This window comes from Pelobates fuscus, chromosome 3 (genome assembly GCF_036172605.1).
Source record: "Pelobates fuscus isolate aPelFus1 chromosome 3, aPelFus1.pri, whole genome shotgun sequence".
NCBI lineage: Eukaryota > Metazoa > Chordata > Amphibia > Anura > Pelobatidae > Pelobates > Pelobates fuscus.
The window spans coordinates 234,978,184-235,000,802 of NC_086319.1; the positions used below are offsets into that span (position 1 = coordinate 234,978,184).

At 42.5% G+C, this 22,619-nt stretch overlaps 1 protein-coding gene across 2 annotated transcripts in view; it reads left to right on the forward strand.

Annotated features, from left to right (window-relative positions):
* Window positions 1–20,332, forward strand: part of SEPHS1 (selenophosphate synthetase 1) — a 72,842-nt gene extending 52,510 nt beyond the window's left edge. For both annotated transcript variants that reach the window (XM_063445450.1, XM_063445451.1), the window contains exons 4-9: window positions 3,760–3,867; window positions 4,289–4,443; window positions 5,673–5,763; window positions 11,372–11,471; window positions 14,198–14,410; window positions 19,964–20,332. In XM_063445450.1, coding sequence (XP_063301520.1) covers window positions 3,760–3,867; window positions 4,289–4,443; window positions 5,673–5,763; window positions 11,372–11,471; window positions 14,198–14,410; window positions 19,964–20,178 — 882 coding nt within the window. In that variant the 3' untranslated portion in view covers window positions 20,179–20,332. The remainder of the gene's footprint in view (window positions 1–3,759; window positions 3,868–4,288; window positions 4,444–5,672; window positions 5,764–11,371; window positions 11,472–14,197; window positions 14,411–19,963) is intronic.
* Window positions 20,333–22,619: the final 2,287 nt, after the last annotated feature.

Below are 22,619 nucleotides of genomic sequence, written 5' to 3' on the forward strand. Positions count from 1 at the left end.
AAGATGGCGGACGTGCCTGCCCTCTCTACAAGCTTCTCTGTACAGCCAGCTGGGTTTCTGCCTGGTTCTTGCTCCTGCAAAGACTGGATGACATTTTTACCAATTCCTGGGCAATGCTGGAGAGCCGAATGGCGATATCCCAGCAGCTATCACAGGAGAGTGGCTGGGAGGGAAGTGGCCTGGAGGTGAGAAGCACTCCCTCAGGCATAGTCTATCCTACAGATCCTGATCCCACTCCCACTGGTCCACCTTGGCTGAAGACCACCAAGGGCATGACCCCAGTGCATCGCCTGCACAGACAGAAGACCACACGCTGCTGGCGGCTCAAAAGTCCAAGGCCTTTTATGTCTCCTTGAAAGGGAAGGACTGGGACTGTCTGCGGCTCGAATATGCTGGCCTTCGCAAAAGCCTGAGGCTGGAGGGATACTTTTGCCAGCCTCCATTGTGCCTATACCTTCACTAGCCCCCAAATGATACCAGCCAGCGTTCCAATCGACTGAACGCTCTCAAGCTCTACAGCTAGCCATGAAAGTCTCTGTGTTACCAGAAAATGTTGATTGATAAAGTATTTCTTTGTATTTGGCTGGTTTTTTTTTGTTTTTTTTTTGTGCTTTTGCTTTTTCTTTTCTTTTTTAATACACTGCTCACAATTTGCTTGCTGTGAAGTTCTCCTGAGGAAAGGGTTCCGTAGTGCCATGCACCTGTATTGGCATTATAAGCTGTGTGGCACTACTTTTTTGTTGTTGAGGTGTTGTGACCGCACTCTAGACACAGTAGTTACTTTTTTCAGCAACATGTCGTTTATTAGCAATTTCCAATACTAGATAGTAAGTTTTAAGCCAGTTTACTTTTGTCTACCACATAGAATAGCATGTTTAGCTATATAGCCCAGCAACTAACTCTTTTTCATTTAATCTTTACACCATTGTTTTATATTTATGCATGCTATTGTATATCCATGACTGGCTAGCCTGCTCTGTTAAAACACAAAGCACCTGAATATTGTACATACATGTTGGTTTAGCCTGTGTTTACTTGTTTTGTCTCTTATGTTTACTGTTATCTTAAAATGTACATTATGTCAAGCCATGGCACTGTATTTTCATGTACATAACTTTTGCTCTTGTCCATGTTGTCATGGCATCACAAGTATGTCTTGTACACTCTTGCACGATAAAATAAAGAATGTAAAAAAAAAAATGAACATGCTTAAGGACCCAATGTGTGCATTGTTTCAGTATGAAACACTACACACACAGAGCTATTTTGTGTTGCTGCTGGAGGTGTAACTCCACCTGTGGCAGGTTTAATTTTCCAGACAGTAACAAGGCGTTCTGGGCTTACTAATGTTAATCATGTGCATATTCCATGCCCAGTGGTTAATTCACTGGCTGTGAGTTCACAGCTGATGCTCTCAACCAGTGAATGAATGGTAGGTTTGGTGTCTGGCTTTTGTAGCTGAGCAGAAGCTGAATGTCCTTCCCAGGTAAGGAGCAAATCAGTTTGCCCTCCTTCCTGGGAATGGTGTCCAGATACTTCTTGCGTAATAACCACTACAGCAAGCTGTAATGATTAGGATGCTTTGCTTAAAGGGATGCTGTAGGCACCCAGACCACTTCAGCTCATTGAAGTGGTCTGGGTGGTGTCCCTTTTGCACCTAGTGCTGCAATGTAAAACATTGCAGTTCCAGAGAACTGCAATGTTTACATTGCAGCTCTAAGTCTGCCCTCTGTGGCTGTCTACTAGACACTGGGGGCGCTTCCGGAATCCAAGTGGACTTTTGGTCCGTTATCTGACGCTGGACGTCCTCACGCTCTGCATGAGGACCTCCAGCATTAGATTTTCCCCATAGAGAAGCATTGAGTCATTTCTTTCCTATGGGAAAGTCTAATGCGCGCGGCCATTGCCGCGCATGCGCACTAGGTCTCCCCGCCGGCTGACATCGGTGGAGGAGAAGTGTGGGTGGAGCCTGACAAAGTGCCTAGGGACATCGACGCTGGATTCAGGTAAGTGGCTGAAGAGTGTTTTTTTTTCTTTTTTTTTTACCTGTATTTGGTTTGTCTGTGCTGATTCTGAGATATTTGTGTTGGATATACATGGTGTGTGTGTGTGGTGGTTGTTGTATGTGACTTGTGCGGTGTGTGTATGTCTCTAAAGTAGTAAATACACTATTCTAATTAAAACCAAAGCCATTTTTTCATATGGGCTCTGTAAGTTATGGTCAGGGGAGTGTGGCTAGAGCTACCGAAATAAAAACATAATGATATTCCTAATTGGCGGAGGATTGAGCAGCGAGACGGCAGGTACATGATCTATACACCAAGACTGAGCACCAAAACAACTTTAGCTTAATGATGCAGAGTATTCTTCTAAAGAGGAACTGTCACAGATACACATAATGCCTTTGACATGCTCATGCATGCTCGATTATCTAACAGAAATTCTATATCTGTGCTTGTTTATTTTCCGCAGCAGTTATGTGCATGCGCAGTGAGTAAAGCACTGCAAAGACCAGATGTATGTACTTTGGTGGTGTTGGTAAAATCGTTTTATATTCTAAAATTTACATGTAAAAATAATTAAAATTATTGTAGCAGACCCTTAGTCCTAGCAAGGACTCTGCTCCGCTGGTTTCTCCAATCCACACTCGGGAGCAAGTAGAATACTCCAAGGGAACAGCCAAACACCGTAAAATACTCCAGGAATCTCCCACCTCCTCCCCAGCAACTGGACGACACTCAGCTCTGAGGGTATAACTGATTTTAATGGAGCCACACACTGCCTTTTATGAAAATCCCCATGCAAGGGATTTCCAAATGCACATTTCCCACTGGACCTGAGAGTAGACTGAGACAAAATACATAACATTACCTCTCAGGTCCAGGACAGGTATAACAATAATCACCCCAAAACATACAGTTCCCCACAAGATGCCCCTTAAGTCCTATATCCCCAGATAGGGACATATACGAAAAGCGCTCAGATCCCACGAACGCAGCTGAAACGCCAGCGGGGTATAGTTTAGACCGACCACACATGAGATGCCTGCCCAAAAAGGTTCCGTGAAATTAGGCTGTGCGGTCATTCTCTTTCGGGAGTATCAAATATGTGCAAGACAAGGCAGAAACTGTTTGTGCAGACATTCGTTCTGTGTATCTTGTTTGGGGGTTTGCCCTCCCCGAACGCCACTCTGTTCTTCTGAATCCCCACGAACATAACTAAAACCCGGCGGTGTTTGCATTGTTGAGTGTCAGATTTTAGTTCCATGCACTCGACGACCAAACACCGCTGTCTCTGTTTGTGGCTAAAGATGGCCGCCACCGCGTACAAATGGCACCCAGTCGACCACTTTGAATGTTCAGGTTATTGCGGTTGGTGGAGGTGTGAACAGAGGTTACTGGAGTTCAGTAATTTGTTCGGTTGTCGAACAAGACGTTGTTAATATGCAAGGTGGCTGCTATTTTACCGAATGGCTAGACGAACAGGGGAAAGAACAAGATGATCTAGGGACTATGAGCACGAAAAATAGGAAATAACAGGGGGGACAAGATACGGACAGTCCAAGGTTCATTCTGCTACAATTATTTTAGCATATTCAATATCCAAGTGACATTTCATCTTTAAACAACTTAATACACTGCATAGAGGTGTGGCTGATGCACAGATGAATTAACTGGTTGATAACACCTGCAATTATGTGTGTAATTAATGTAAAATGGTCACTAAAATTTTTTGTGTTTTTGTTTTTTCCCCCCTCAGGGACGAATAGCCTGTGCAAATGTTTTAAGTGACCTATATGCAATGGGGGTTACCGAATGTGACAACATGTTGATGCTTCTCGGTGTCAGTAATAAACTTACTGATCGGGTAGGTTTTCAGTTAAATTAATGAGTTTTATATATAGTTCTCCAAATTGAGGACATGGTGGTATGGGGAGCACACGTGTATTTATGGATTTTATAGTCTCAGCATAAACAAATTCTAGAAACTTAAAATAAAAACACTGGTATTTGTTACATTGGCAATAAACTAAACTACGGTAGTAATTCTTGCACTCCATGATGTATTGGCTACTAGTCTGCTTTATCAACAGGATAGGGTCTTTTTCACACAGAGAGAGATGCAGACATGCTTTTATGTGCACATTATGCCTACTTGTCTGCTTCAAGGTGTGTGAAAATTCCATGATCGTAAAATATAATCTAGTGTGGCACCCTGCAGTCTCAAGAAATTTATCCTGATATCTTTGATATTTTAAATTTCAATGGTGCTTTATTTCATACTATAGGAGAGAGACAAGGTGATGCCTCTTATCATCCAAGGCTTCAAGGATGCAGCAGAGGAAGCGGGCACATCGGTTACAGGGGGTCAAACTGTTCTGAATCCATGGGTAGTACTAGGTGGTGTGGCCACAACAGTATGTCAGCCGAATGAATTCATCATGTAAGTTTAAATTTAGCTAAATTATGTGAGTTTCCTAACCAACAGTATTACTTATTATCTCAATAAGCAATAACAAAACTGCACAGTGTACATTGAATTGAATGTGGTTTAGTTGGGGAAACTGGGCTACAGGTGACAGTGAGGTGTGTTGGTATGTGGTTCTTGTGTAATGCACAAGAAGATAGGCATTTTTATTCAAGGTTAGAACATGTTATTTAGCTCACATTATTATGTGTAAGTAGATGAGTGATGGGGAAGATAAAATATCATCTTTATCAATAGGCGATAAAGGAGAAAAGTAGGGAGATTGTGTTCTATACAAAAACACATTCTAATACTGATCATCTGAAGTAATTTGACTAGCAAAGTGTCCTCTTTCAAAATGTCAGTTGACTTTCTTGTACACTTCTGGTTTCCCAACAAAATAGTCCATATAAATGTATTTTCCTATGGATGAAAGTAAACCTAATTGTGTGCCTCCCAATATTTCAAATGGACATAGAGGGACACTATAGGGGTGTGAACAACAGAGCTTTTCAGGGAAATTTTAGGTGACTTACTAATTACAATTTATGCAACGAAAATTCAACTAAGAACACATTTTACTTAAAAAGACAGTTTTCTAAACACATTGTAGTTGTCAAATTGCTGTAAACATTATTGCAATGGAGGTATGTTATTCACATTATGGAGCTCCTAGAAAAAGAGGGGACATGAGGGACAGAGAGATCGGAGTCCTAAATAGGGAAGCAATGTCATTGTATTCCTTACTGCTGCTGTCATGTCAGTGTGTGCTCTTTAATTGTATTATATATTTGTTTATCATTTATCATGTTATTCATGCACCTGAATGCATTGAGGACGATCCATTGATTTAATTTAATTGGTGGTCATTCCACTATTTACATGTTTTATAGATAACAGCCAAAATGATCTGATTTTATGTATTCATAGCATTCATAAATGCCTATAGTATTCAAACCATAATGGTAATCATGGTGGGAGTTGTAGTTCTGCATGTTGGCTTCCATTGGCCAGAACATACACATTTTGCTCCCTTAATACTTGCATATAAAAAAGGAAAGGGGAAAAAATTACAAAATTGTAATTTTAAACTTCCAGTAGAGGGCAGAGTAATACAGGTCTCTGATCTCTCCAGCAAAACATCAGCACTGAATGTGAATATTTGTGCATGCATTTTATCAGGTCTGTCTTTTGTATCTGTACAGGCCAGACAATGCTGTACCAGGAGACGTTCTTGTGCTGACCAAACCTTTAGGAACCCAAGTGGCTGTAGCTGTCCATCAATGGCTAGATATTGTAAGTACGTTTTAAGTGGTTATAATGCACCATCTCAGTCTGAAGAACTTTTTCACTTAAATTTATTTTTTTATTTTTGACTGGACTTAGGGCACCAAAGCAGTTGAGGGTGGGAGGGGGAGGCGGGGGCAAAATTGCGAATCCCTTGCCTCAGATTTTTTTTCCAATAACCGCAGCCTACCTGGCTCTCCCTGCAGCCAGCACACAGCAGGAGCAGTGAAGTCAGCCAGTCTCCTCTGATGTCAGGAGGAGGGGGCGTGACTTCCACTGCTCCCAGACTCCCCAGCGGTCCCGACTGGATCTCCAGCTACTGTCCGTGCCGCCCCACCCGATCTCCAGCTACTGTCCGGGCTATTTATTTTAATGCTTTATTTTTAGTGCTTGGTAGCTGCAATATGTAAAGCAGGTATGGGATAAATCAGGAAAATACAGATGGTTGGCTTACACATAGCAAAACTTAAACATGGCAGACATATTTGACTACTGTAGGAGAGTCAGAGCACATTTCTCAGTTGTATTAAAAAACGGGTAAGGTTTCAGACCCGGGGTTAGCTAGAGGTGTGCAGAGGGTATTAACCATGCTCCAGGGATACTCCAGGCTAAAGTTTGACAGGCTTTGTGGGTTGTTCCAGTGAGGGTGGGTTTGGGTATATGAAGCGAGTTGTGTGACTCACTGAAACATGTGGGAGTTTAGGGTGCCAATATCTTTGGTGCTTCATGGCTGGGGTGCTGGACTTGAGTTGGGAAATTAGGTAAAGATATATGCCTCTCATCAGGAGGGAGAGGATTGGCATTCATGTTGGTTACCCCTAACTTAGAGGGTGGGGAGGGGTGGGTAGGCAAATGGGTGGCCTATTGTATGTGGTTATGATGATTTAGGGTGTAGCAGCCTAGTGCTGCAACATTTCCGGCTTTTAGTTATACAGCTAGGTTCATCACCCTGCATGGTAACTAGATAGTAAAGCTTGGTAACAGGGTTGTCAACAGAGACAAAAAAAAAAATCAAAATGTGTGTGTGCGGTCAGGCTGCCATGAGCAGCCATGTGTGGACAGAACAGTCACCAGCCTAATTCAGGTAACCCGGTCAGGTGGCTGGTGTCTCCCCAAGACCATAGGTGTGGCGCTGTCTGGTTCCCAGGATTCTTTATTGCTTCCCTTTTGTGACAAAGGTTGTGGTAGAAGCAGTCCCAGTACTTCCTGAAAGGCCTCTGACCTAGCCATAAGGGAGTAAGCAGTCCCCTCACGTTGGGCCAAGAGAGTGCCGGGGTGCCCCCATCTGTAGGGTATTCCCGCTTGTCTCAGTGAGGCCATCATCAGTCCAAAGGACTTGCCCCCGGAGTATGGTGGCTCTGGTAAGGTCTTGAAAGAACAACACCTGGGAGTTCTCAAAGGTGTCTTGTCTTTCAGGGCCATCATGATTTGGATCTTGTCATTTATAGTCACACAGACCAGTATGACATCCCTCGCCACTGCAGTTTGAGTGCATGCAGTGCCAGTTACACTGTATATCCAGTCTAAGATAACTTTCTTGGCTGTTGCTGGTGGCAAGATTGTAGAAAGCAAGCACCTGGTACAGTGTGGCAGCTTCGCCTGAGACCGTGGCGGGTATCCCCTGTATTTTGATGTGCATTCTGCTCTGTCGGTCCTTCGTGGAAATTATTTGGGTGGCCAGCATGTGTTGCTCAGCTTGGAGGTGCAGCACCAAGTCCTGGAGGTTGGTCACAGTGGTTTGGAATTCTGTCATAGTGTCCTCTTTATGTTTGACACTGTCTGTAACCTGTTGTATGTCCATTTTAACCAGTGCGACGTTGGCTGCCAACAGCTTTTGTATGTCCGCAAGGAGGATCTTGAGATCACGTTTTGGTTGTTGGGGCTTTGTCGTCGGTGGAACTTGCAGCTAAGGCTGGGTATGCCTGGAGGATCTCGAAGGTGCTGGGCTCCTGGCAGTCCAGGCCCGAGGCTGTAATGGGCTCCGGTGGGTGCTCTGCCCTTGCAGGCCCAGTTTGCGCTGTTTTTTTCAGCATCTCCCCTATGTCCCTACCGGTTGTGGTGGTTACAGGCTTTTTGCGTGCTCATGTTGTGTGTGTCGGATGGAGTGCTAGGCAGATATTGCTCAGCTGTGGCTCGCGCCTCCCCCTGTCCGCCGAGTAGGGACTCAAGGCCTAGAAGTGGTAATGTGTGGTAGGCCGCTGCTTTGCACCGCCGTCTGGGCTGCTTCAGAGCCTAAAGAAGGACTTTGGACAGCTTTGTGGGCATTTAGGATTATGTGGGAGCTGGATGGGTGCAGGTTGTGGAGAGCTAGCAGAGATGGCGTCCGCTCAGGATGGCAGGTAAGCTCCGCACCCTTTTTACATTTTTTTTTTTTTATTATGGACAAAAGGGGTTTCAATTTCAGGTGACCTATACATATATATGTATCATGTCCTTCTTTACAGAGTATGTCATGTCCAGAATTTCAGTTTATTTTTGGTAGTTACCATTCACAAAGTACTTGGAGTAATATAAAATGTAAAGCAATTTTTGAATTTGATAGGCTTGTCTTCTAAGCTTAAAAGCCATCACTTTTTTTTATTATGTTCAGCTACCTTTTTTGAGTAAAATAGTACAATGTATGCTTTTGTCACTATCCTTTGAAGCTCCAGTGCCATATAAGAGACCTGACCATTTCAGTTTTTACAGTTTTATAATTTTGATAGATGGATTTGATCGGTCTGTCTAATATTGTGCATTATAGTGGTTTGACTGTTCAAATACCCCCCAAAGACCTACCATTTGTGAAAGTAGACGCTCCAGGGTATCTTGTATGGCATATGTTGTGCATTAACTTGCTATCATATTGCCATACTTTTCTGGTACATTTTTTTTTTTTTTTTTTTTAATTCTTTATTTTTGGTGTGCATGAAAATATAACATGTGGGCTCATCATGCCCCAAAAGCTATGACAAGCATGAAAACAGATATTTAACAGTTGGTTGGCATGTGGAATATTCTGCACAATTTTGTGTGGAGTAATAGCTGATTAAACTGCACTGTAGTACACATAGTATGGCAGGTTAAGTACAATTGTTGCTTTAGATTAGTTACTGAGTGTTAGCACAAGTTTCAAGCTTAACTAAATAGTTATTCCATCAGAGTGGGATTTAACCTAAGTTACTAGCATGGAGAAAAGACATGTAAGATTATCAGGCTTAGTTACTTAAATCATACTTTAAGCTATGCAATCTAGGTAGGCTTCCTACAGTCGGCACCTGAACTGGCATTCAAGAGTTTACTAACAATGTGTACCTGTAATGTTATAGTATGCATAGTAATTGCTTGGCTGCCTGTAACATATATAGAGCATGCATATCGTGGATAAGTAGCGATACAGGAGCCGTCCCCAGTACTTAGGTATTATAATGTGGGGAAGTCCACTTTGCCGGCCGGGGTCAGCCAATGCCCATAGTGGCGATCTGCTGGTGTGGTGTGCTGAATTCTGTCAAGGCAGGAACCGGAGCAGTGTCCTGAGAGTTATGTGTCAGCGCCTCACCGGTATATCCTCTGGGCTGCTGCGGTAGATCGGCACATGGGGTGGAGAGGTGGAGGGTTATGGCTGCTCTGTCGCGTCTCAGGCGCCTTGTTGTAGCGGATCTGTGAGGAGTTCTCCGGAGTGTCTGGTAGGCTTTTGCTTGGGTCCTGCAGGGTGGTCTCTGCGTTGCCGGCTGGTAGCGCCCTCTGTGCTGCTTGCCTGACATAGCTGGTTTGGGCTGCTTATGCAGGCGACCATGTGGTCGGTGAGGTCTCCTCCGAGCCGCAGTCCCAGCGTTTGCCCGCTTCCGCGGTGTTGTGAGTGCATCCGGGTAACACAGCTGACTGTGAGGGGGCACAGGTTGTGGAGCCGCCAGTTTAGTCGGTGCCGGAGCAGGGAGTCGACTCTTCTCTTCCAGTCGCTCCCAGAATCGCCGGCATACGGCGTCAAATTTGGCCCGAAAGGTCGCTGCCCAGTCGCTTGTGCTGTGGTGCTCCTGGTGGGCTGCACCGCTGTCGGCCATCTTGGCTAGGCCATATGCGTCCCGTTGGTCGGAGCCACTCTCTTGAGCGACCCGTAGGTGAGTGCTCCCAGTAGGTAGGCGGACCGGGATAACCCCCGCCGGTCCATAGGGGGGGGGACAAGGGCTCGTATGCTCCGAGGCTGTTAGTTGTGGCGGTGGGAGAGCGGCCGCCTCTCCTGCGCACGCCACGTGGGTAGGCCTCAAGCGCTTGTCGGGTGAGTAGGTCTCGGATTGTTGCTTAAGGGGTGTCATTTCGCTCCTTTTGATGTCCCCTCACTTTTGTTGGCCTTTATGGCCCAATTAGTCGTCGTTTGGGTCGTGTGAGACTGTTATTTTTAAAGCTTGGTGCAGGAGCTCAGGAGGCTAACGTCCTCTCAGCTCCGTGGTCAGGCCCCGCCCCCTTTATTTTATTTTTTTTGCATTTACAGAATACATAAAATTTTTGATGGGTATTTGGCGAATCTAATACGTGCTATCCTCCAAAGTATTCTCTTCTAACTCCTCTGAGTTTGTTTTCCACAGCAACATGTCCTGAGTACAATAACCCACGTTTAAGCAGGGTGCTCAGCAACCTATTGTTCCTGCAACATTTGTAATGTAATGGTCTCATTTATTTTTAAACTTCCCCCTTTTTATAATACTGGAAAGCTCTGCTGAATAGGTTGGCGCTATACAGATGCCAATAATATGTATAACTTTGCAAAGTAGCCATCTTAATCCTATCCATAATTCTAAACAAATCCTAATCATAAACCTCATCCATCTTGTAACCCGTGCCATAATCCTATGCCTAATTTTAACCTTAATAGAAGCAATGGTGAAATCATCAGAGAGATTCCTTTGCTGTCCTTCGTCCCAATAAAACCCTAATCTGGAACTAATCATTATATTAATAATACTAAACATAAATGTAATGCTAAACCGAATACGTATCCTAAAGCTAATCCCAAGGAGATATTATATAGGGAATTATTAGTGCTATATCTCCATGTCATGCTGAAAAACAGCCAGTAGATGGCAGCAACATAAGTTTTTCTATCATACTGAAAATGTTGATGCCTTTACACTGTGATCAGAGCTCGGCAACTAGCAAAGCTTAGCATCGATCACAAAGACCTGGAGGAAGACCCACAAGCATGCATCACACAGAGCATCTCACTGGTTGAACTTGATCTCTCAGCCACCATGTGCTCCATAGATTTTTAATGTGCTCTGTGCAGTGCTGAATTTCAGACCTGTATGTCATGGGTTATCAAGGAGAGCTGGTGGTAGAAGTTCCACATAGAATTGCTGGAACATATGTAAATGCCTTTGACACAGGAACTTCCTCTGACCAGATCTCATTGTCTGCTACAGCTTAGGGTAGAGAGGGAAAAAAGAAATACCTTTTGAACCATTTTGGCCATTTTTCATCATACTGGTTGCAGGTAACCAATAAGTGTTTTTTTTTGTTTGTTTGTTTTTTTGTTTAACAGAAAGAATAGAATTGGTGGTGTATTTTTTTTTTTTTTCATTTGTTTATTTGCATTCTTAAATACTAATTTTTTACTTTGTTCTATTCTCTTTTGCAATACCAGCCAGAAAAATGGAATAAAATTAAGTTGGTGGTAACCCAGGAAGATGTAGAGCTGGCATATCAAGAGGCAATGATGAACATGGCAAGACTAAATCGAACAGGTAATAGAACTGTGATGTCTCTATCCTTAAAGATATACATTTGACCATTCTTTCTAAAAGCAATGGGGATATTTATATTTATTAAAAGGTAGGTGTTGTAAACATGTTTCAAAGCCTGTGATTTTATTAGCTGAAAACTGTGACAGAACACCCGGTCACCTAGGACTTGTACCTGCCTCCTAACCACCACATTCCCCAGGACTATAATCACCCACTTATGCCCCTCCAGACTGTGCCTCCAAGCATAGCACCCTTTCCAATGGCCCAGGAGACATCAGAGACCGGGATGGAACTCTCAGACATGGTGCACCTGACCGGGAGCAACTCACAAATGTCCTGGAACTCCTAATTGGATTGCAAAGCTACCGTGATCAGGTAAAATTTACCTCAAGATCGCTCTCGGTCCCAGGGTCATCAAACCAGGTTCTATTTGGAGGGGCGAGAGAGGAGGTGGTGAGGCATCAAACAATACCAAGGACTCGAGGGAGCTCCAGGTACCAACGGAAAGGTGACCAGAACATCCCACCCAGCCCTATTGAACTCTGCGCGGGATCGGAGGATGTTTGCTGCCTGGTCAAAACTTAACATCCAAACTATTCGTGCTAGACACCTCCAATCCGAGTGCTTTTTTGACAGTATGGGTGCTCAGGGAAGTGCTACGCAGGGGTGGCACTAGTTTGGCGGTATGGGCACCGGAACCCATGTTTTGTATGAAAATGTTATTCGGCCCCGAGGTATCTTTATCTTTAACCAGATAATTTTATTAGTGGGGCAGACACCTAGGAGCCACGTATTGTGCAATTGGCGACATCCAAGCTACCTGCGGGTAGGCCACTACAAAAATGCTAAGAACAAAGAATTGAATCTGTGGATATGCATTTTTATGATACCAGTGCTCACTTTCAAGGGTTTTTATTTTTATTTTTTTGTAATTCTTTATTTATTCCCCTTACTCGTGAGTCCGAGAAGGGCATATTATTGCGGTACAAACATTGTATAAGAAACAAGCATAGTCTGGCATTAGTCCTTCCAACTAGGTATAATACAACTGGTAAACTGGTGAGTTGGGGGTTTTGTGTATAAGAGAAATTGCTAACGTCTGGTATATGTGCTCAGATCTAATTGTGGTCCGCGGCTCATGCGGTATATGTCGGTGAGGGAGCAATTCTCGCTGTGGGCATGTTCCCCTGAGTAAGTGGAGGGATGCTCCAGAGCGAAGGCCGTGGAGCCAGTTAAGGTCTGATGTGTCTCTTTAGACTTTCTCGGTGGTGCCATTCTATTCTATGGTTGTCATGTGGTGTGGGCTGACCTGTGGGCTAGCGGGTAGGCCACGATCTATGGTCCGCACTTTATTACTGTGAGGGTTTAGAGGTCGGGCTAATGACCTTATGTGTTACGCCGCTGCATATAATGCAGAGGCGGGGGGTTGGGAGCCGCTATGGCCGTGGGCTCTATATTGGCTGTGTGAGAGTGCGCTATATGTAAGTCTCAACCGGTCTGCGAGGGTGTTAGGGAAGTATTGTCGGCCTCTGTGGTCGGTGAGAGCCTATGCTCTAGTGTACCCAGAACAAAAGGGGAGTAAGGGAGAAAACATACGAGAGAATAATACAACGTGTAATGGGCGTCAGTTCTCTATACGGCAGCAGCCATGGGGGGCCATTCCGGTGGTAGTGGGCTTCCCCTTGTTCAAGGTGTGTGCGCTTCACATCAGGTGGTGGCTAGTGCCTTTGTGTTGAGGCTAGTGTTCAGGTTTATTTTTATTTTTATTGTTTTATTTTAATGCTTTAAAACTGGTTTTAAGGGACACTATGGGCACCAATACAGCTTTATGCATTTGATAGGTGTTAGTGTTTCTTTATTAATGCCAAGTAATAAAACCACTATAGTCACCAGTTCTACACTACACAACAGCACAGCTTAATTTTATGGTTCTGGTTACTTTAGCCTATGTAGCAGGCGGCTTTTTTTAATGTAAACACTGCCTTTTCAGAAATGCCTCTAGTGGCAGTCACTCAGATGGCTAATAGAGGTGCTTCCTAGTCAAGTGCTCTGCGTGGAGACACTGAACATTCCCCATTAAGATGCATTGATTCAATGCATATCTGAGAGGAGATGCTGATTGACGCAGCGTAGCGTTTTACTTCATATGTACAGTAGCCTCCCGATAATTTTTTTTTATGGAATAGCATTACATCAGCTGAGATCATGATTGATGATCTCAGCCATGTAGGCAGGGCCAGCCACCACAATACCATTGTTGGAGAAAAGGTATGGTTAAAACCTTTACAGAATTATATTGGGGGCTGGGGAGATAAACAAGTTAGCGCTATAGGGTTAGGGATGCATGTTTTATTCTTGACATTGTTGTGTTCCTTTTAATGAAGCAGTTTTCGTAAATAGATCATGCCCCTGTAGTCTCATTGTTCAATTCTTTACTATTTAGGAGTTAAATCACTTTATTTAGCCGTAGTCACACATACCCTGGCTGTAACTTTCTCGTTGTAAAATGGGATTTTTATTTTTTTTATTAAGTGATCTACTTAAATGGTCTCTTTAACACCAGTTGCTAGGAAGTGCCAATTTCGGTATATGATTTTTGGCTATAATGGACTATTTAGTCCATATATAATGGACTAAAATATATAACAAAAAATTTGTATAGTGTGTTTGTCCTCTCCTGGCAGAACGTTTTGCTAATTTTGTTATGTTTCTTTTTGTCTTTTCAGCGGCTGGACTCATGCACACATTTAATGCACATGCTGCTACTGATATAACAGGGTTTGGAATTCTAGGGCACGCACAGAATTTGGCCAAACAGCAACGAAATGAGGTTTCCTTTGTTATCCATAACTTGCCAGTTTTAGCCAAGATGGCTGCTGTGAGTAAGGCCTGTGGGAATATGTTTGGACTCATGCATGGATCCTGTCCTGAAACATCAGGTGAGAGTCACTGTCTTGCAAAATCAAACCTCAGACCCTGTTGTTTGGAACCCTCCAGGAAACTAATTTGTGGCGTGCAACAGCCCAAGAATTCTAAAAATACCAACTTAAATCACCCTTATCATTTTTTTTGTTGAGAACCTCAAAGATTGATTTATTAAAATCGTTGTTTCTGGAAACTCAAGGTCATGGGAATTTCTTTTGTTTAAACATTGAGATTATATTTGTCTTCTTTTTCTGTGAAATCCTGTAGAAATATATATTTTTGTTTCTTTACTGACATGCTAGTGGCCCACTAATACTAGAAACTGCTGCTTTAAGGAGCAGTATTTTTTAATTTTTTTTTTAAATTCTTTATTTTGTCAGTGTTGAAGTTTAACATACAAATTTGCCCTGTCACAACGGCAGGTGCAAACCATTTTCAATACATAACATAACATCTCATAAGCAAGTGAAGTAATGCACATCATGCTGATACAGGGTGAGAGTGGTGAACTGCTTTACATGCTGTTCATAGCTGGAGTCCTTTATGCCTTGTTTGACATGAACACTAATTGTATTATTATGAAGTCAGGTTTGCTAGCAAGTTAGTTAGATCCACAGGTAACCTTGGTGTCAGGGGTTTAAAGTATCGGTGATGCCAACGGCAGTGGTCTTAAGTCGGCTGCTCTGTGGTGTGTGGAGGTCTTGAGTCATTGGGGGTGTATCCGTATGATTGGAATGAGGCTGGCTGTCATTGACCCGAGTATACGTGTCGTGTCAGGCTCGGTTACATCGGTCGCCCGCATCTCGGGTTGGGTCTCGGTTGGTGTCTCGTGCAGGTCAATAGGCTAGTGTTAGTCCCGGTCGTGTGGTGGCTTGTTTTGTGCTGATGCGGGCGGGTGTTTGGCCCATAACCTAGAGGAGGTCATATGGGGGGGGGGGGGGGGTGATGTGACGTCATATGATGCGTGGGAACCGACCATGGTCCTAGGAAAGATGTGTGGTCGGCCTTCATGTTTTGAGGTGTACGTCAGGGAACCTCACCTGTTATCCCCCGTACTAGTGGTGAGGATGAAGGTTAGTTTACATGGTGCAGTTAGGGGGGTGGTGGGGTGGAGGGTGCAGGCTGAGCTTATTTACAAAGAGACATGTATACAGGCAAAAAATAACATTTTAAAAGAAATAAAGGTTAGAGTGTCGTTATCTAATGTCCCTTCTGCGTTACTGATGTCCACAGCTGCTCCTGATCGGAACCAGTACTCAGCGTAGTGTCCTATGGGACAGGTGGTGGTGCAGCTCGAGAGCGCGGGATGAAGGGTATAACTGTGTTCGGGTCCCAGGATCTTGCGGGTTGCTCTGGTGTCGCTGGTACGGTGGATATGCCCAGTTTTTGTAGCAATGGTGCAGCTTCTTCCATGGAATGTAGGGCGTGCACGGCACCGGCTTATGTGACTACGATGGAATTGTCCGCTCCCCACCTGTATGGCAGGCCTGCCGAGCGTAGCTGGGTGGTGACGGGTCCGCATGACTTCCTCCACAATAGGGTAGCTCTTGACAAGTCCTGAAAGAATAGAAAGGTGGATTCCTCAAAGGTAAGTGGTGTTTTGCCTTTTACAGCTTGCAGGATTTGTATCTTGTCCTGGACTGTGTGGCATCTCAGGATAACGTCACGGTTTAAGTTGGATTTCGTGTTGTTTGTCGAGGGGAGGCGGTATATACTTTCGGCATTCATTTTGCGGGCCACAGCTGGGGACAGTATAGTCGTGAGGAGGTGCCGTACATAGTGGGGTAGTTCCTCTGCCGATATCGCGGCTGGAATCCCCCTGATTTTTATGTGGGATCGGCGGTGTCGGTCCTCCATGACTGCAAGCTTTCCCATTAGGATTGTTTGGTTTCGTTGGAGTTGGAGTATTGTGTCCTGTACCACAGCGATCTTAGTGTGTGCATCTTGCACGTTGTCTTCGACTGCTCCCACTGTCTCTCTGATCTCTCGCAGCTCAGTTTTGAGCTTTGCTGAGTCTGTTTCCAATAGTTTGTGGATGCTGGCAAGGAGTAATTTCAGATCCCCCCTTTGTGGTCAGAGCAGAGTCATCTGCGGCGTCTGTTGTCACTAGGGCTGGTGCTACCTCTGGCTGCCGCCGCTCCGGCCTCTCCGGTCTCTCTGGCTCGGTTTCGGCCTCACTTTGGGATTCCTCCGGCGGCGGAGGGGGTTCGGGTCGTGCCGGCCTTTGGAGCATGACCCCGATGTCTCTGACGGGCCCGGTAGCCGGCTTCTGCGATCTGCGGCCCATGGCCGGTTCGTGTGACAGTGGCTCTGCTCCTGGCTGGTCTGCAAAGTTTCTCCACAGAAGTGTCTCGAGGTCTGTGGCTGTCAGCGGGCGGTAGGCCTTAACTCGGCGGCGCCGCTTAGGTTGCCTCTGTGGCTGGAAAAAAGGCATCAGCCGGTTCAGCGCAACTTGCTGGATCAGGGTGAGTGGGTTTCCAAGGTGGATTATTGTTATTTTCGTCTGTATTAGGCGGATTGAGAGTAACTCGAGAGGAGCTCAGGAATATCGTATTTTTTAATTTTAAAACTCTCTCACCCCATCCGCCATTTTTGTTTTTTAAATCCATTTCTCAGTGCCCCTATCATTTTATTTCTTTTTGAGTGTGTTTTGTACCCACTGGAAGCCAGGGAAATGCTGAATACTCAAGTTGTGTCAGTGCCCCAGAGTGTAACTTTACTTTAATATTTCTTCTTCTATATTTTTTCTTCTTTTTGGGTTTTTTTTCTCCACACTCAAATCTGTTTAGTGCTTCTTAGAAAAAATAGCCATAACGTGGCCATACCTTCCCTTTTCACCCAGATTTGGCAGTAAACAGTGTAGCTTAGCCAATTAAAAATCGTTGTGATCTGAGATGCTGACCTGACTCCACCCCACAGTCAATTACTGCCTTATTATCTGTAATGGAGACTTGAATAAACTCCACAAGTAAATCCTGGATTCGTTAAATTTGGGCATGGATAAAAATGAATTTGAAATACTATACAGTTGATTTGTGCAAAAATTAGTTTTCACTGGTTCGTCTGATTCAGTTGAAAGAAAGCAAATAATGAGGACAGTGTCTGTGGGTGCCCAGAATGTGCCTGTAGTGCAAGACACATTATTGTGACTAAATTTGTATACATGTTCATCTATTTTTATTTTTTTTAGTTAATTTGTGTATTTATGTAAAACCCAATTAGGCCATCAAAGCTGTACATCCTTTTTGCAATGAAGATGCATTGTGTCTAATGTGCAATAATTTTGAAATGCATAGTAATATTTGTATTTTATTTTTATTTTTTGTCATATATATTTTTTTATTATTATTATTTTAGGTTTGTTTGTTTTGTGTCATGTGTTTTATTGAGGCATATAGAAAACACACTGTACATAAGGTAGTAACATCCAATCATAGTTTGTTAATGTAACAATATTATAGTACAATACATGCATTAACCTATAATACGAGTGCCAGTGGCTCTCTATGGGCAGTCACATTGTATGCAGACCTCTCAAATTAAAGAAAAATATATCAGCAGTGCAATGAGCAAGTCATCAAAACAATATATATAAAAACGATCTCAAAGTGAACGAAGTGAGTAATGATCTAGTAAATAATAAATATATCAAAAGGTTGTTTCCACAGATGTTGAACCCCCAGAGCGACTGCCTAGTGGCATACACAAGAAAATAGCCAATGCTTTCTAAACAGTAAAACACTTAGAAGACAGAATAATTATCAAAATAATAACTAAAGTAATATAATTAAAAACTATGCCCTGCTCATCTCATTGTCCTCCAAAATCATCCCACTCCCAAAGTTGGAAGAACATTTCCAGAAAGAAACTGACTCCCCGCCATCCAAATTATTACACTCCACCAGCCTTGAACTTTACAAGAGTGCCTGTGTGTGATTCACTCTGAGGGATCTGAGGATCTGATCAAAAGTTTGGAGGTGAGCTGATGCTTGGTGGTATCTATTGTAGATCCTCCAGTGCTGTGGGCCGTGCTCCAGGGGTCCTCCTCTGCAAGCTCTCGGCCAAAGTAAGTGCCAGTAGTTTCTGGAAAGACTTTCTTGGCTGAGATCTCTGCCTCCCGCAACATCGTGGAGTAGGCATGGCCTTCACCATTGATCAATTAAATGGGCCTCTTAAAGGAGCATCAGGGACCTAAAGCACATGCACGGCAATTGCCGAGCACACATTCGCTTTCCCATAGGATCACACTGAATCCATGGTTTTCTATAGTCATGTGACTGGGTTTTACGGAGTGATACTTATGCCTCCTTTTTAGTATATGACAGGATCCTTTAGTTAGTCTATCAAACACCACAAAGAAAAATCCTACTGCACTCCTGTGGGACACCATTTTACACAGCCTGGCCACCCAACAAAGGACTTAAAATTAAAGTACTGAGAGGGGGTTTTAAAAATACCCAAGAAAGAAAAACTTTTGAAGCCAGAATGATTCAATTGTTTAACAGCAAGAATAGTGGACTAAATATTGATTTGGGTTTCCTGTCCCATTACCAACACTTTACATGAACACGCCCCCACATTATCTTACTGTTCTGTCATATGTATCAACACCTTAAAACGCATTCCAATATGTTTATTCTATCAATATACAAAGTACTATGTGTAGACCTATGCTTTCCCATACTCTTATGCATGTATGCTTATATATGTGACTGCATTTATATTTGTGTATGAGTTAATGTGCATGTATGTATATGTGTTTTGTGTTTATGTGTATGCATATACATATGTGTACATATACATATATATGGGTATATTTATGTATTGGTGCTTGTGTGTGGATGTATTTGTAGGTGTGCATGTACATATATTTGGGCATTTGGTTGTATTTATATGTATATTGTTGTATGTACTTGTGTATACTTGTAAATATACACTACGTGTGTGTGTGTGTGTGCTGGATATAATCCTTCTTGGATGGGAATTCATGCATTCTTAATATTAGTAATTATTTTGTTTTTACTCTTCCCTTCTAGCACCATCTTCTGCACTGTTTTTCTCCCTCTCTCCCCTCACTCTGGTCTTTACTCAAGATATTTACGACCCTCTGCGAGAATGGTGTCTGTTTTCTATCAAACCTGTGTCTTATCTGCACTCATATCGCTTTAACCCCTGTATTACAACTCAACTTTGAATTCTATGGGTTGTCTTGCTCAGAAATGCTTTAGACTTGAGAAAGGGAGGTTCTCCTGAAAGCTTGCCATTAAAAAATTCTGTTAGTCGAATAAAAAAAAGGTATTCTACGAATTGTATCGGTTTTATTTACATCTACTCACACATACGTATACTAACCCAGTCATATGTAGCCTTGCTGAGAGCCAGAAGATATTATTCTCTGGAATTGCTAGTATTGAGAATTTGGCATCATTTTTATTTAGAGTTTTCATATTTCCTGAAAATATATCTAAAAGTTTATGGCTGTTCCATGTGATTCTCCAGAAACTCCGCAAAGTCTTTAATTGCTTAACCGCTTGAATGTAACAAGTGCTGTTCTATTTTTATTACAGGAGGTCTCCTCATCTGTTTGCCGCGAGAGCAAGCTGCACGTTTCTGTGCCGAGATAAAGTCACCGAAGTATGGAGAGGGTCATCAAGCATGGATTATCGGCATTGTAGAAAAAGGCAATCGTACTGCCAGAATCATAGACAAGCCACGAATCATAGAAGTTGCCCCTCAAGTGGCTACTCAAAATGTAAACCCAACACCTGGTGCCACCTCTTAATCTAGGCTAATATAGCTCTTTTTTGTTTTTGTTCTGTTTTTAAATAGACCCTACTCCTTACCATCATACAATTTAAATAATTGTAAAGAAAAATATATATATATAAATATATATCATTGTGTCTGCCCATTTTGCGGCCTTCGGTCACTTTAGAATGGGTATGATTTAATAAATAAAAATCCATTTGCCTTGGTTTTTTTTTTTTTTTGGGGGGGGGGTTTGGGGGGGAGGTTTTTTTTTGTTTGTTTGTTTTTTCTGTTACATTAACTGAAGATGCACCTAATCTTGAGGCAGCTTCTAAGTTGAAGAATGATATTGTTATCCGATACAGTTGATTCATTTTGAATCTATAGACACTTATCTCTCGCCGCGTAGGCTCTTTTTTAAAGGTGCTTTCACTCAGCACAGACATTGCCATTAGTAGTGTCAAATAAGCAGTTAGTGTCTTCATTTATATGTGTATTTATCATTATTCGTCTGACAATGTTGGATGCCTTTTTGGAAGTTCTAATGGAGAGGCAATAAATCAGATGTGGGTTTCCGACATCGGGGGGTGCATGATTCCTCTTAAAATATGACTTGTTTATTTAGGCAGGGGCACTAAATGCCTTGTACCCTCCACAAGTTATATTGCTTAGCGCATTCCTTAATCTGATCACTGTTGACTATACAATATTTCTGTATAATCAGCATTGAAGAGTTTTGGGGGCGTTCACTATGCTAAAAGCACTTCTGTTGAAGATTCCTTTGTTTTCTTTAGCCCTTGCAATATTTACCGCATTAATTCTTGTTTTCTTATTGGTAGCAGAGGAGAATCTATTTGTGGCAAGAGTACAATATTATTGTAAGCCACATGCAGCAAAAGAATAAGGTTGCTGATGTCACTTAAATTCAGTAATTCTAAATGTGCACACACTTAAATAAACACTTTTTAAGTATAATCAATAACCTTTCTGTTCTGTGGTTGATAGTGTTTCATACATTTTTATATTTTGTATAGTGATTACATGCCTTTATATTTTGTTTTCTTTATAAATCAGCAGCTGTTAAGTAGTTGGTAGCTCTTTCCTTTCCTACTTTTGGTGCATGAGTTTGTGATCTAATACAATTAAAATTGACATTGCCAACATTGCAGCTTAAACTCCAAACTTGTTATTCAAATAAATATTTAATTTTTTTTATTGCTCTTGTAAAAACTGCTGTTGTTTCATTTATTATGTATAGTAATCTACCTTGATACACACAATAAGGTAAACTGATAAATTTGCGTGTGTGTATGCATATGTCGTGAATGTGTTTTTAATTATAGTGTATTGGTGTGTATATGTGGATGTGATGATACCCTGCATTGTTCATAATCCATGTATTTTAATTTGTGTTGACTAAAGTTTTATTTTAACCTTCTGAGATGTAAACTCTAATCTAACAAACTTGTGTAAATGTAGGTGGTCGTCCAACATGTGCCTCCCCCTCAAAAACACTGACTTGGCTTATTTTTCATGATCAAAAAAGTTGTTAAATTTGACTTGCTCTTAAATGAAGACTATAGCATTAGGAATACAAACATGTATACCGAATTCCCTACCTATTTAGTTCTGAGGGTTTAAAACCGGTTTAACTTTCTTTTACTTACTGTCTGGCTGAGATAATTTAATATTGATTATCTCTGTCACACCCAATGAAAGCATTGGGAGGCTAGTGCTCTCTGAGAGTCTGACTCTGTTATTTAATCAATTATCGTTCATTGGAAGAATCTCCAGTGGCTGTCATGAAGACACCCAGCAAAGGTGTCTGCAATTAAAAACTTTCCAGAGTTTTCACAACAGCATTTGCATTGCATGGAAAATGAAGTAGTCTGGGTGCCTTAAGTGTCTTCTGTAACACCAGCCTCTGGTCTGCCCAGTCTCCTGTTTGATTTAGACAAAAAAGCTCACCGGTTGAAGAAGCGATGCTGCAAGTGGCGAAACGCGTCCCGGTGTTTTTGGACATTGTTACCATTTTATTTTTAATTTATAGTATTCCAATAACTTTCATTTGATTTTTATTATTTTATCCTGGTTCCAGAATTCATCTTTTACAGATGGGAGTGCAGTCCCTAATCTGCACATTGCTTATATATTGAGTCATTTTCTTTGACTCCTGGCTTGTAAGTACCCATTTGGGATTTTCTATTTTGCCTTCTAATATCTCCAGCAAAACTGCACAATTTTCTGTACCTTTATTCCCCCTCCAGGACAAGATATATATTAAGAGTAGGGGCGAGTCGCCTAAACAGACCCAGAAACGATTCAAACCAGAGCTGGGTCTATAGCTCTACGTTTTTCAGTGTACATACACTAAAATTACACTCTGTCTTGTTATATACCATCTACACTATGTCTGATTATTTTTTGTAGATATCTGTTAGTGACACTAAAGGGGGGTCCTTATCCTGTTTGACT